The 15,286-nt window shown below is 45.2% G+C and overlaps 1 protein-coding gene and 1 long non-coding RNA gene across 3 annotated transcripts in view; one reads left to right on the top strand and one right to left on the bottom strand.

Moving 5' to 3' along the window:
- Nucleotides 1–15,269, bottom strand: part of LOC125451601 (uncharacterized) — a 26,217-nt gene extending 10,948 nt beyond the window's left edge. Inside the window, exon 1 of the long non-coding RNA XR_007247333.1 lies at nucleotides 15,150–15,269. This is a non-coding gene — a long non-coding RNA (uncharacterized LOC125451601). The remainder of the gene's footprint in view (nucleotides 1–15,149) is intronic.
- Nucleotides 13,900–15,286, top strand: part of cdk13 (cyclin dependent kinase 13) — an 80,885-nt gene continuing 79,498 nt past the window's right edge. For both annotated transcript variants that reach the window (XR_007247332.2, XM_048528890.2), the window contains exon 1: nucleotides 13,900–15,286. Coding sequence is in view for 1 of the 2 variants with exons in the window: in XM_048528890.2 (XP_048384847.1) it covers nucleotides 14,289–15,286 (998 nt within the window). In the remaining variant the exon portion in view is untranslated.

The following is a 15,286-nucleotide window of genomic DNA, read 5'->3' as shown; positions in this document are numbered from 1 at the left end:
TTTGGAAGGTTTTATCACACTCCTGACTTGTGTTGTGCAGTTGGTGGACCGGCTTTGGGGAGTTGAGGAGAGTTATTTGCTGCAGTATTTGTAGCCACTGTGTGTGGGGGGTCCAGGTCACTGTCTGGTCAAAAGTATCTCCCAAGATGTCAATAGTGCGGGATTCAGTGATCATAATGTCACTGAATGCCAATGGACAGTGGTTAGAATGTCTCAGCATGGTTTAACTGCTCTTCCCAAGACTGCAGTCGTGAACACAGTGTAGTCCATCATGCAAACCAGCCTTCCATCCATTGATTCTGTTTATACTTCCAGCTGCCTTGGGAAAGCAACCAACATAATCCAAGATAAGAAAGTGTGGAGCTGGATGAACACAGCAGGCCAAGCATCATCTTAGGAGTGCACGAGCTGATGTTTCGGGCCTAGATCCCAAGACCCTAATTATAGTATCTTCCACCCTCTTCCGTTGGGCAGAAAATATAAAACTTTGTATACACGTATAAATGGACTCAAGAACAGCTTCATCCCTGCTGTTGTTTGACTTTTGAGCGGGCCTCTCAAATATTAATGTTGATCTCCCTCTCTCTGCATCTTCTCTGTGGCTGTAACGTTGTATTCTGCACTCTGCTATCCTATTGCACTTTGGTATGATCTACCTGTATAAGCATGCAAAACAGCACTAATTGCTGCATCTCAGTACATCAGACAACAAAACAATCCATTTTATTGGGGATGTCATTGCCTGGCATTGGTGTGGTGCAGATGTTAAATTTAATCTGAATGTAAATTGGAAAACATTAGCCTTGCAGTGGTACCCTGGATGTGGAGTTCATAGAATGATTTTGAGAGAATTTCTTTGAAGCAACATTCTCCAGAACTGACCAGAGAGCACGTTGTCCTGTCCATATTGCACATTACCAAGTCTAACAATGTGCTCTCTGGTCAGTTCTGGTGAATGTTGCTTCAAAGAAATTGACTGTCCTCCAGTCAAGGGGATAGATCCAATAGAGATTGTGGCCTACATTTAAGTGGGTAGTTTAGAATTCTTGGAAGCGTGTTCTTACTATAAGGATGTCCAAAGGGAGAATCACCATCTATAGTGAAAGAAGTTGGAGAAAGGATCAAACTTAAGATTAAAACTGTACAGCTGTAGAAAAATGAATGAGCCGGATGGTTGGTCAGAATATAAAAGGTTCAGAATGACTGTGATTAATCATGAGAAATGAGAGGAAGTTAGCTAGGAATATAAAACTAGATAACAAATGGCTATAGGTATTAAAGAAATAGTGGTCCTGTGGAGAGAGATAATAGGAAATGCAGATGGTGGAGAATCAGAGATAACAAGGTGTAGAGCTGGATGAGCACAGCAGGCCAAACAGCATCTTAGGAGCAGTTAAGTTGACGTTTAGGGCCTAGATCCTTCATCTGATGAAGGGTCTAGGCCCGAAACATCAGCTTTCCTGCTCCTAAGATGCTGCTTGGCCTGCTGTGCAGATCCAGCTCCACACCTTGTTATCCCGTGGTCTTGTGGAGACTGAGAATAGTGTTAATATAGATTAAGAATTGGTAGAGGAAGAAATTTCGCTTTGATCTTCACCTTTGCTGTATATCGGGAGGGAGGGGAGAATCTCAGCAAAATACACTCAAATGACGTGGTACAGTGCAAATCAAGGGAATTGCAGGTTGACAAGTCCCCAGGTCCTGATGGAATTCCTCCTGAGGTCTTTGAAAAAGGATGCCAATGAGGTAGTGGATGCATTGGTGTTAAATTTCACAAAATTCCCTAGATTTGAAAAAGGTGGCATTGAGTTGGAAAGTAGTAAATATCATTGTTCTATTGAAGATTGAGAAGTGACTTGATTGAAGTGTCTGAGATACCGAATGGTCTTGACAAAGTGGACAAGAAATGCTGTTTGACCTGGTGTGAGTCAGTCCAGAACTAGAAGCACCATTTAACATTAGTCATCCTTTCCAGAACAAAAGAAATTTTTTGAGGATTGTGTGACCTTAGAATGCTCTGCCTCAAAAGGCAGGGTTATTGAATTTTTTTTTTAAGATCGTTGGATTGATTCTTGATTGGCGAAGGATTCAAGGCTGTTCAGGTGTAGCCCTGTGCCATTCTCTATCACAGCCTGTGGATGTAAAGTTACTAAATTTTTTTTTGAAGAAAGAAAATGGCTTTCTAGAAGCTGAAGATGTCATTGTGTGGAAAGAGCAGGATCGTGGCATTGAAATACAAGATCAGTCACAGTCAGATGATACGAGCATAAAAGGCTTATGGAAATTTGAAATTTGAAACAAACAAATCAGCTTTAATATTACTGAATGACAGCGTAGGATCAAGGGTCCCAACGATTGTCTTCTGCAGTTTTTGTTTGTGATTTCAAAAGGTAAAACAAGTAATTGTGGAAGCCAAAATTATTGGCCTCTGGTAAAGGAGATAAAGTAGAATGTTGGGGGTTATGTCTTGTTAAATCCCACCTAGGATACTGCATGCAGTTTTGGTCTTCTTTTACTAAAGAGGTAATAACTGTTGGCAGGTCAAATTAAGTCTACTGGGTTTATTCTTGGGCTGAAGGTGTAAGTTGGCCTTAACGCACTCAAGTTAGAATGAGAAATAATCTTACAGCAACATGAGGGGACCTGGCAGGATTAATGCTAAGATGTAATGGGAACTGCAGATGCTGGGAATCCAAGATAACGAAGTGTGGAGCTGGATGAACACAGCAGGCCAAGCAGCATCTTAGGAGCACAAAAGCTGGCATTTCGGGCCTAGACCCTTCATCAGAAAAGGGGGATAGGGAGAGGATTCTGAAACAAATAGGGAGAGAGGGGGAGGTGGACCAAAGATGGATAGAGGAGAAGATAGGTGGGGAGGTAGGGAAGGGATAGGTCAGTCCAGGGAGGATGGACTGGTCAAGGGGGCGGGATGAGGTTAGTAGGTAGGAAATGGAGGTGCGGCTTGAGGTGGGAGGAGGGGATAGGTGAGAGGAAGAAAGGTCAGGGAGGCGGGGAAAAGCTGGGCTGGTTTTGGGATGCAATAGATGGGGTGGGGGGAATTTTGAAGCTTGTGAAATCCACATTGATATCATTGGGCTGCAGGGTTCCCAAGCGGAATGAGTTGCTGTTTATGCACCCGTCGGGTGGCATCATTGTGGCACTGCAAGAGGCCCATGATGGACATGTCGTCTGAGGAATGGCAGCAGGAGTTGAAATAGTTTACGACTGGGAGGTGCAGTTGTTTGTTGCGAACCGAGCATTGGTGTTCTGCAAAGCGGGTCCCAAGCCTCCGCTTGGTTTCCCCAATGTAGAGGAAGCCACAATGGGTACAGCGGATGCAGTGTACCACATTGGCAGATGTGCAAGTGAACATCAGCTTGATGTGGAAAGTCATCTTGGGGCCTGGGACGGGGGTGAGGGAGGAGGTGTGGGGCAAGTGTGGCACTTCCTGCGGTTGCAGGGGAAAGTGCCAGGTGTGGTGGGGTTGGAGGGGAGCGTGGAGCGGACAAGGAAGTCCCAGAGAGAGTGGTCTCTCCGGAAGGCAGACAAGGGTGGGGATGGAGAAATGTCTTTGGGGTCGAATTATAGATGGCGGAAGTGTCGGACAATGATACGTTATATCGGAGGTTGGTGGGGTGGTATGTGAGGACTAGGGGGATTCTCTTTGGATGGTTATTGTGGGGGCGGGGTGTGAGGGCTGAGTTCTGGGAAATGCGGGAGACATGGTCGAGGGCATTCTTAACCATTGCGGGGGGGGGGGGGATGTTGCGGTCCTTGAAGAATGAGGACATCTGGGATGTATGGGAGTGGCATTACATCATGAGGAAATCCCATTTAAAACTCAATGTGGAGAATGCCTTCTGATGGCTATTAATTCTCTATTGTTGATAGCACTGGAAAGCCAAGTTAAAATTATGATCCACAAGGGTTTGAGGGTTATAGGAAACAGGCAGGAAAGTAGAATTGAGGTTACAATCAGTTCAGCTGTGATCTTACTGAATAGTGAAGTGAGTTCAAGGCAACCGAATTACCAGTACTTTCTCTACATTCTAATTCCTCTGTTCTTATCCTAGAAGAGCCAGTGTTGAAGATTGTTGCCAGATTTTCTATTCAAGACTAAATCCAAATGGAACAGTGGCAAAGTAGAGTTATAGTCTCCACCTGCATTACAGCCAAATCCAACTCTGGCAGCATGAATTTCTGAAGCCAAATGAGTATTATATCAATGAATTTCTTTGGAACAAAAGATTTAATCACTCTGGCACAACTCAGCAGCTAAGAATTTGACAGTTATAAAAGGAAAATACCTAAAGCCCTTGGCTGGAATTTAAGGCTAGCCCTTATCTTGAGAGCTCTATCATAGGACAGGGTCACCAGTATTGAGATGAGCCAAGTTGAAGGCAATTGTTAATTGCAGGTTAGTACAGACATTATATTGCTTCCCATGTAATCACATTATATCAGTTAACAGTTTCATGAATGAAAGGGATAGGATTGTGATTTTTTTTTTTCCATTTAATTCTAACACGTTTTTCCTAACTTGATCTGTCAAAGATCTATCAGGCGTATAGAGAACAACTTGCATTTTTACATTGTACAGACAAACCCCCTTCAGCACTTCAGAGGCAAAACGAGTTTGAAATGGAGCTGGAGGCAGAGGTGACAAAGGTTAGTCCTGTGAGTTTTAAGTAGTATCATAAAGTGATGGAGAAATTGTAAGTAATTTTCAGATAATTAAGCCATGGTTGAAGAAATATTTGGTAAATGTGGAATGAACAATAGGGGATGCACAAGAGGGTATGAAAATTTGAGGGAAGGATATAGATAAGATTTCTGAAGAGTCCCGACCTGAAACATCAACGTTTCTGCATCTCTGCTGCCCGGCCTGCTGTGTTCCTCCAGCTCCACGCTGTTATCTCTGACTCCAGCATTGGCAGTTCTTGCTATACTGCAGATAAGATTTGTTTGAGAATATTTTCCTCATCATGAAATGAGGTGGTCATTGGCCCATCCCTAATTGCCCTTACCAGGATCTGATTAGCTTCCTTGAACTATTGCAGTACATGTGAAGGTAGTCCCTACAACTGTTAAATAGAATTCTAAGATTTTGACCGCAGGACTGTCAAGAAAGTGTTATATTTAGTGTCAAGATACTGTATGACTTGAATGTATGCCATAATTCATGGTAAGTTTAAGTGCTGCATATGTAGTCACTTACTGTACAATAAAACTCAGAAGTTCCTAGTGAAAATTCATAGTAACTTGTTAGCTTGATCATTTGTAAATGTTTTAAGATGTTCAGTACTCTTGTATAATTGTAGATCAGGCAATGCTATCTTGTATGTTCCTTTGAAAATCGAAGTGGTTCTTAATTCTTGTTTTCTAAAAAGCAATTGAAAATCTGATTCAAATAGGCATAAGATGATTATATTTCTCTATTAAGTAATATATTTTAATGCTGCATTTACGTTTGAATGACCTAGTGGCTTCGAAAAACTTTCTTAGTTCAGTTTTCAGCAAATTAAAGATGTCTGAATCCATATGATCTGAGCAGAATACATGGCCTGAAGTGAGAAATCCCACCTTGTCAATGATCTGTATAGAGTACATGAAACCTCTTTTTTTTTTTTTATTGAGCTGTATGACGTGGTTATAACAGGGAAGAACAAGGTCATTACTTGTGTGTCAAAAAAAATACTTGCGGTAAGGGAGAACCCTCAAAGAAGTTCTTTTATTCCCCATAGTGCAGGCGTTGGAAATTTTTACTTTCTAGCCTGCCTTCCTTTTTCTCAAATTTTGCTCAGTACTTATGTTTATTGTGAGCCAGCTGCACATTTGAATCAAAACAGTAACCATGCTTTGGAGGCTTCTGCTCATCTCTTTTCTGAGTCATCAAAGTGTAGACACGTTCTTATGTACTTGGGTCACAGGCACAAATGCAGATCTGTAGTAGAATAAACGGCTTTCAGGAGTTATTGCAAAGCAAGCAAATATATACTGATCATTGCTGACCCGAATTGGCCCCAAAACCACCTAGAATCTTCAACAGACAAGTGAGTAGTTAGCTGGGTTAGAAACTAGTGCTAGGATCTTTGTGGTGAAATGGCTGCAAATGATTTAAGGTGGGACCTACTTAGGTGCCTTCAGAAGGAACCTGATGAAGAGCTTGGTATATATTCTAAGGTTCTTGAGTAGATTTTGTTGTTGCAGCGCATTGCTGCTCGTTTTAGTGTTTTTATGCAACTCCATTTGGGGGTATTGGGATGGTTGCTGTTACACAGATCAAGTCCTGAAGTTTGTGTGTTTGTGTGTGTGTATGTGTGTGTGTGTGGGGGGGGGGCGTTTCTGTGTACCTTTGTCAGAAATTTCCCATTGGCCCTGCGTTCTACCATAATGTCCAGAAGTGGGAGCTGCTTGTTCTTCCCTGATGAATTTGATGCTAGTGAAGATGTTGTTTATACGTTAGTGCGTCTTTCTTAGTTTAGTCCATTTGATGATGAGGAGAGCATCGTCCACATATCGGACCCATAATTTAGGTTGGATCTGCAGAAGGGCTATGTTTTCAAGTCTCTGCATCACAGCTTCTGTTTGTCCAGAGGGAGGTTATCCCATCAGTGTCCCGTTGATTTGTTCACAGATTTGGCCATTAAAGGTAAAGTGGGTCATGAGGCATAGGTTCAGTAACTTTGGCATGTTGCTGTCTGTGGAGATGGTGTCACTTGGGTCTTTTTAGCAACCTGGAACTATGCCAAAACGAAGAATACTTCTACCAGGTATTTGAGGACAATGGATACCCGAACAGCTGGGTCCGACGATGCCCCTCTCTCAAACAACAAGAAGATACAGTATGTCTGACACACATCACGTTACCCTATACAAAGAACATGTCCAAACTGACCAGAAGACTCCTACAACCATTGGGCACCAGTGGCAACACTGTCAACTGCTCACTCAAACCAAAGACCCCTTACTCACTATAGACAGAACAAACGTGATATACAAGATCCTGTTGAAAGACTGCAACAAACGTTACATTGGACAGACAAGAAGGAAACTGGCTACAAGAATACGTGAACGCCAACTAGCAACCAAAAGATATGACCAATGCTCATTCATCTCCATTCACACAGATAAGGAGAACTACCAGTTTGATTGGGACAACATCAGGATCCTAGGACAGGCCAATGCTATTGTCAAGATCCAACATCTAGAGTTTAGATTGACATGAGATATAACTGTATTGCATATGATTAATGAATTTTTCCATAAGTCTGAATGGTACACATTGAAATGGGTGTCACTGATTTTGAGCCTTGAATTCCACTTTGGTTGAGAAGCTCCCCTCCACTTGAAATATGCCAGCTGGAATGCTAGTTCCCTCAGATGTAAAAGGTCTCAAAATTGTGCAGAGACTGTGTGGAAATTAGCGGAGATCATTTTAAGCTTGGAGAATACCTGTGATCATTGCAAAGGACCTATCTTCAGTGGAAGTTGAGAGGTCCTAGGGTAGTCTTGTTTGGGCAAAGATATCTTCAAGATTTTAGACTTTAGTTTCTGGGACCTGTGTATATATCTTAAAACAATTTGCTAAGCACCAGAGGACTTTGAACAACATAGCTTTAGATTCATAGAATTTTACAATTAGGAGGCTGCCATTTGGCACACTCTGTATCAGCAGTTCAAGAGCAACCCAACTAATCTCATTCTCCAGCCTATCTCCATAGCCTTCTAAATTCACCACTTTCAAATATATAATGAGCTCTTTTGAAATCGCTCATGGAATGTACCTCCACCACTCTCCTGGGCAGTGCATTCCAAATCTTAACAACCTGAGTTGAGGTTTTTCCTCATCTCAACCCTTATTATTTTGCTAACAATCTTGCAATTGTTGACCCCTTGTTACTGACATACCAACTCGTAGAAACATGAATATTCTTGGCCATGTCAAAATTTGTTCATAATCTTAAACACTTCAGTAAGGTCACCTCTTAATCTTCTCTCTTTCAAGGAGAATAAGTTCCTCTAATCTTTCCTTGTATCTAAAATCCCTCATTCCTGGTATCATTCTAGTAAATCTCTTTTGCAATCTCTCCAGAGTTTTAACATCCTTTTTAAATAAGGTGCTCAGAGCTGAACACAAGTATTCCAAACAGTCAGATCAATGGTAGAGGTATTGCATCACTGTTGTTTTTATATTCTCTGCCTCTATCTAAACCTAAGGATCCTATAAGTTGTCTAAAGAACTTTTTCACCTTGCATTGCCTACCTTCAGAGAATTATGTTGTCAAACCACAAGGTGCTTCTGCTCCTCTACTCTTTCAATGTTTTACGTTTCAACTTGTATTGTCCCTCCATGTTCGTATACCAAAGTGCATTACTTCACTTTATGCTGCATTGAAATCTATCTGTTTGGTAGCTGCCCATTTGGCCAGCTTGTCAATATCTCTCTGTAGTCACTCAGCATCATTCTCACAATCTACTTTTCTCTTGAACTTGGTATCATCTGCAAATTTAAGATTTTGCCCACAATACCCATCCCCAAAATGTTTTTATGAATTATAAAAAGCAAGGGCCCCAGCATTGTTTCCTAGGGACCACCACTTTCACTGTCATCTATACTTACCCTGTTTCCTATCTTTTAGGTGACTTACATTCTGTGCTGCCAATCATCAATTCGAAACATTTGTAATTTGCTGACTAACCTGCCGTGTGGCACCATATCAAGTGCCTTCTGAAAATCTAAATCTGCACTATCCTCATCCACTGTCTGTCACCTTGTCAAAGAACTTGCAGTAAAGCGGTGGTGGAGTAGGGCTTCTGGACCTCCTGAATATAATGCAAGATTTTACTGCAATAGCGTTTGTCGTCTTCTCCCTGTTCTGCTGCTCTTCCAGTCGCTGCTTGACATTGACTGGAGTCTCTGTAACGGACTCTTCAGTCTTGGTTACCTGCTTCCACCACAATTGTAACTGCTGTAGCCATGGGCCTGGGGATGTGTGGGTTCTGTACCTCCCTGTTCCCCACAATAAGATTCTCCAGATGTTCTAGTTATCAGTCATCGGGGTGTTCTGCCATCCCATTTGCTTATGCTTCTGCTCCTTCAGGTGCCCAGGCCTAGCATGCACCTGGAGTCTTGGCTCCGCCTGAGAGACCAAGTTGTGGATGTCAGCCCAGGACCACCACCCACCCAGTGAGGTGACCCCAGGCAAGGGTAGAGTTGGGTCTGGCTCGTCTTGGCAATGCTGCCGTTGCAATTGTTTTCCATTATTGGTGTCAAGCTGATAGTTCTGTAACTTCCTGGGTTATCCTTTTGGCCCTTTCTGAAAAGACAGTGTCACACTTGTAATCGTCAGTCACTTGGGACTAATCCTGCATTCAGAGGGGTCTGGAAAGTTTCTGTCAACGGATCTGCAATTTGCTCCCTTGCAATCTAGCAACCTAGGAGGCTTCCCATCAGGTTTGGTGACTTCTCTACTTGGAGTCCTGCTGGCCTTTTTAGCCCACCTCTTTATTTATCACTATACTGATCAGTGGCTCAACACCCATCTTTCCAACTAGGTCTTGTCACCATCTTCTAATTTGACTCTGGTAGGGGCATGGAATGCATTGTCGGAGAGGGCAGTGGAGTTGGCCTCATTAGGGGCATTTAAGCAGCTATTAGATAGGCATGTGGATAGTGTAAGGTAGTGATGGAGGTTAGATAAACCTTATGTTTCAGGTAAAAGTTTGGCACAACATCGTGGGCCAAAGGGCCTGGACTGTTCTATGTTGAAGACGCCAGCAAATTTATTCAATTAATAACTCTTCTGTACCCTTTTTATTTCAGTAAAGAGTTTGCCCTGCTTGTTCCTGGTGTCCTACTCGAAACTTTGCTAATCTTTTATTAACATGTTTGAAGAGCATTGAGCTATTTGTTTTATTGCAACCTGTGATCTCTTTTCTGATGCTTCCTTTTTAGCCATTTTGCTATCCTTAACGCCTCTCCTGCCTTTGATAAATCTGTTCCTGAATTCTATTGCTATTATTAGCTTCAGATAATCTTGCTGTATGATTGGCTATGCATTGCAATTGCAATGTGTCGGGCCTGCAGATTCAATGTGCTAACAATCCTTTCAATAGATTTGTGCCCTAATTCCTTTAATCAACAATTGTGTGAATTTGGCAAAAGGTTCAGAGCTTGCAGCAGCCAATTGTCATTGTGAAAAGTTTAGCATGCCCCTGGCTTTCCAATTTTTACTTAGTGCAGAAAATTCTCACTGCTAGGTACCTTTTCTTTAGTTTTCTTGGCAGAGTTTCTTTCTTTATGTAGTGGCAAAATGTGACTGTCAAAAGGTGCTAATAGTACCTCCGGGTTCAGCAACATGTAGGATATTTTCAATTGTGAGTATGGAACTTGGCTTGTGTGACTACTTAGTGAATGAACTCAATAGCAAATATTTTAATGAATTGCCACTGCAGCCCAAGTCAAAATTCAACATGTGCCTGCTAGCCACTGTTCTGTTCAGCTAAGGTGCTGTTTAGAGTAGTTACATAATAGATGTTGTTTTTGGATTAAAATGCAAACTGAAAATTTGTGATTGCTCAATGTCATGATTATCCATATTGTAAACTGAATATGAAAATAAAACTGGATTGAGGGTTGCATTTATCTATAAAGTGTGCAAACACATTAAAGTAAATCAACTTTTCTGGCTATCACGGTTGAAGGCATTGCATAGGTGTAGATACAAATGATCAATCAACTCTTGTGCTCCAGCAGAGTGGTGAGGGCGTTGTGACGATTTGGGAAAGATCTGCGGCCAATTATGATTATTTCTATCCACATTGGGATTAGGAAAAAACTGAAGCAGTGTTAGCATCTACAGGTAGCACAGACTTTGAGTTATACTAGATGACAAGTTCAGGCCATGACCATCTCTCCATGACACAAAAAGGCATTACTATTGCTGACTCTCATTAATCAAACTGGACTGGAACAGCTGTGCAAATTCTGTAGCTACAAGAACCAGTCAGAGGCTGAGAATTAACTTGCTTTGAGTTCCAAAGCCTGACTACCATCTATAAGTTAGGTCAGGAATAAGGTGTAAATAGTCTTCACTTAACTGGCTGAATGTGACTTAACACTTAGCTTAACACTTTTCAGGACAAAACAGGCTATTTGATCAGCACTTATTCAGCCACTTTGAACATTCAATCTTTTGACCACTTGTGTGGAGTGGCAGCAATGTATGCTGGATGAGAAAGGGAAATATGATAGATGCTCAGAGCTTGATGATATTTCTGAAGTATGTACTTTTTAACTTGGTTAACCAATCTTCTGCTATCCCTGCTTCTCTTAGCTTGCCTGTGAGAGAGGCTACTTGGACCAGGTAATTTATTCATTGTAACCAGCCTTTCCAAAGTTTTTGTTTTCATTTTCATCTCATTATCTCTATCTCTACCATTCCATTCGTTTTAATTCCATTAAATTTCTCTTTATCTAGTACTAGGTGCTAGCCAAGGAGTAGCAGTCAAGAAAGAAGTTAGTTAAATGGAGCTGTGTGTTGACAGTGTGCGTGCTGCAAGTACTACTTGAATAATGTCATGAGGGAAGCATGTAGATTAGAAATAGGAGCCAGGAATCGATTTCTGGGATCCAGCTGGGTAGGAGAACTGTTAGTTGATCATCCTAACAATCTGTTAAATGATGGGGTGTCACAAGGTAGTAGGATACCACCTGGTGACTGACTATTAGGAGAAATTAATTATGACAAAGTGTGGGAGATAATGGGAACTGCAGATGCTGGAGATTCCAAGATAATAAAATGTGAGGCTGGATGAACACAGCAGGCCAAGCGGCATCTCAGCAGCACAAAAGCGGACGTTTCGGGCCTAGACCTTCCTTCAGAGACGGGGATGGGGAGAGGGTTCTGGGATAAATAGGGAGAGAGGGGGAGGTGGACCGAAGTTGGAGGGAAAAGAAGATAGGTGGACAGGGGCGTATAGGTGGGTAAGTAGGGAGGGGATAGGTCAGTCCAGGGAAGACGGACAGGTCAAGGAGGTGGGATGAGATTAGTAGGTAGGAAATAGGTGGCTGGAGGTGGAAGGAAGGGATGGGTGAGAGGGAGACAGGCTGGGCTGGTTTTGGGATGCAGTGGGGGAAGGGGAGATTTTGAAGCTTGTGAAGTCCACATTGATACCATTGGGCTGCAGGGTTCCCAAGTGGAATATGAGTTGCCGTTCCTGCAATCTTTGGGTGGCATCGTTGTGACACTGCAGGGGGTCCCATGATGGACATGTCGTCTGAGGAAGGGAAGGGAGATTTAAAATGTTTCGCGACTGGCAGGTGCAGTTGTTTATTGCAAACTGAGCGGAGGTGTTCTGCAAAGCAGTCCCCAAGCCTCTGCTTGGTTTCCCCAATGTAAAGGAAGCCACACTGGGTACAATGGATGCAGTATACCACATTGGCAGATGTGTAGGTGAACATCTGCTTAATATGGAAAGTACCGAATGGTATCAATGTGGACTTCACAAGCTTCAAAATCTCCCCTTCCCCCACTGCATCCCAAAACCAGCCCAGCCTGTCTCCGCCTCCCTAACCTGTTCTTCCTTTCACCCATCCCTTCCTCCCACCTCAAGCCGCACCTCCACTTCCTACTAACCTCATCCTACCACCTTGACCTATCCCCTTCCTACTTCCCCACCTCTATGCCCCTCTCCAACTATCATCTTTTCTGTCCATCTTTGGTCTACCTCCCCCTTTCTCCCTAATTCAGAACCCTCTCCCTATCCCCCTCTCCGATGAAGGGTCTAGCCCCGAAACGTCAGCTTTTGTGCTCATGAGATGCTGCTTGGCCTGCTGTGTTCATCCAGCTTCACACTTTGTTATCTTGGATTCTCCAGCATCTGCAGTTCCCATTATCACTATTAGGAGAAATTAGTTCCTTTCTCCTTCCCAGTTGTTACAGCCGTTTAATCTCCAACTGGAGTCCCTAGTCCAACAGGGGGAAAAATATTACCTGAAAAGCTGCTTTTAGACTGAATTGTACTTCAGATTTCCTAGCATTTGTTGTGTTTTTGTCTTAAGCAATAAAATTTGTTCAAGGTAAAGTAGTTTTGAACAGGGAAATGTGGGTACTTGGACTCTTGTCAGCTAATTAGCATAGCTTTTCAGGGCTTGACAACTTTATATTTCTTCATTTGTTTAGGATTTAGAGGCTACACTATTTAAAAAGATGCTGAAAGTGGCAAAACGTTCATAGAAGAGGGGTGTGAATAGGGTAAAAGCTCGAGGAAAGATTTAAAATGAACTACCTGAGGCAGGCGTAATTCCGTTTAAAAGGCTGCTGGATGGGTATATGAAGCGGAAGGGTCCACATTAAGCTAGAATATGTGGTGGGCGTTCAAAAGAAATTTTTTTGGGGGTGGGGGAGAGGGGACTGTTCTTATGCTGTACAAATGAGTCTTGGCTGCTGAGGTCAAAAATCACATGGCACTAGGTTCATTGGAAAATATCAACTTTCCAGACCCTCCACATTTCTATCCAGCGTGCTTGGGCTAGTGGTGGTCCAGCGGTACAAAGAGCTGCACAAGAGAAATGTTGTGATGAGTTTCGTGCTACTAACCTAATTTTTGCAAATAAAAGTCCTCTGTTGTGCAAGATAACAAAGTGTGATGCTGGATGAACACAGCAGGCCAAGCAGCATCTCATGAGCACAAAAGCTGACGTTTCGGGCCTGGACCCTTCATCAGATCCGGCGCCTCCTCTGTTGTGCAACTGTGTTATCCAGGTCTTGTTTCTCTCTCTCTCTCTCTCTCTCTTACACACCCCCTCCCTCATGTACATCGAGGACGAGAGACATTATCACCGCCTCCTCCTCCTCCTCTCCAACTGCCTGGAGGCTCGCCCCGGAAGTGAACGGGCAGGGCAGGGTTAGCCGCACGGTCGCGGCTGGTCTACACCCCGCAACCACCCAAAACCGGGAGGCGGCCATTTTGTGAGTCGGCGCAGAGGCGGCGAGTGTTGCGCGCGCTGCGGGGGCCGGGGACGAGCCGACGCTGTTAGAGCGAAGAGGAGCGAGAGGGGGGGCGCTAAGAGCCTGTTTCTCTCTCTCCACCACCCCCCCCCCCTCCACCGCTGCGGCACCAAACTCCCACAGGCGGTAGGCCCAGCTTCCCTCCCGGCTTCGCTTTTTATTTTCCGCCGATTTCTCTTCCCTCGCCCGGAGACCGGGAATGCGCGGCAGCTCCGAGCGGATGGAGTGAGCGGCCCCGGAGCTGGAGGGGGATACGGGGAGTCGCGGAAGTCAATGCCGAGTTCGGATACGCGCGGCGGGAGCCGGGGTCGCAGCCCCAGCGGGAGGAGACACCAGAGCCAGAGCGGCCCGGCTCCGGCCCAGGCCCGGGATAAAGGCCGCTGCTCGACCGCCGCCGCCGCCTCGTCCGCTCCTCCTCGCCCTTCGTCGCGTTCGCGGCGCAGGAAACGCCGCAGGAAGCGCTCGGCCGAGAGCCGGGCCCAGCGGAGGGACGGCAAGTACCCGGGGTCCGCCGCGGCAGCCTGCTCGGCTTCGGGCTCCTCGGCCCTCCCGCTCCGCGGCCTGGTCGAGTACGAGGACGTGAGCTCACAGTCGGAGAATTTCGGCTTCAGCCCCGCGTCTTCAGCTGGGCGCCGGGCCGAGCGATCCCGCGACAAGGAGAGGCGCAGACGGGACAAGGGCAAAGAGAGCTCCCGGTCCAGGGCGGACGGCAAGGCCAAGAGTAAAAGCCGGAGCCGGAACAAAGCCGGGGCGGCGGCCGAGCAGCCGGCCCAAGGCGACAAGGAGGCCCGGGGAGGCCGCGGTTCGCACCGCACCGACAAAGAGACGCCCGCGGCTTACAGAGAGCCTCCGCCGCGGGCCTACCGGGAAGCCGACTGGGAGGCTCCGCGGGCCTACCGCACCTCGACCTCTCCCGGGCCCCGCAGTCCGCCTTACCGGGAGCAGAGCCCCTACGGTACATCTGTCTCGTGTTACCCGCAGGCTTACGGGGTCACCTCCGGCCATAGCCCCAGCAGGCCCCCTGCCTTCGAGCTGTACAGCCCTCCGCCGCCGCTCTTCGCTTTCAAGCCGCTGTACAGCTCGCGGGAGTCGGCGTTACACGCCGGCTATACCGGTCGTTCTCCCAGCCCTTACCCGACTTCACGCCGCCGCTCTCCCAGCTTCTCCAGGCACCTTAGTCCCTATGATTATGGCGCTCTGTCCCCCGCTCCCTACTCCTCCAGCAGTCGGCGACGCTCGTCCAGTCCTTACAGCCGGAGCCCGGAACTCAG

This window comes from Stegostoma tigrinum, chromosome 5 (genome assembly GCF_030684315.1).
Source record: "Stegostoma tigrinum isolate sSteTig4 chromosome 5, sSteTig4.hap1, whole genome shotgun sequence".
NCBI classification, from domain to species: Eukaryota; Metazoa; Chordata; class Chondrichthyes; order Orectolobiformes; family Stegostomatidae; genus Stegostoma; species Stegostoma tigrinum.
This window is presented reverse-complemented; position numbering and strand designations above follow the sequence as displayed.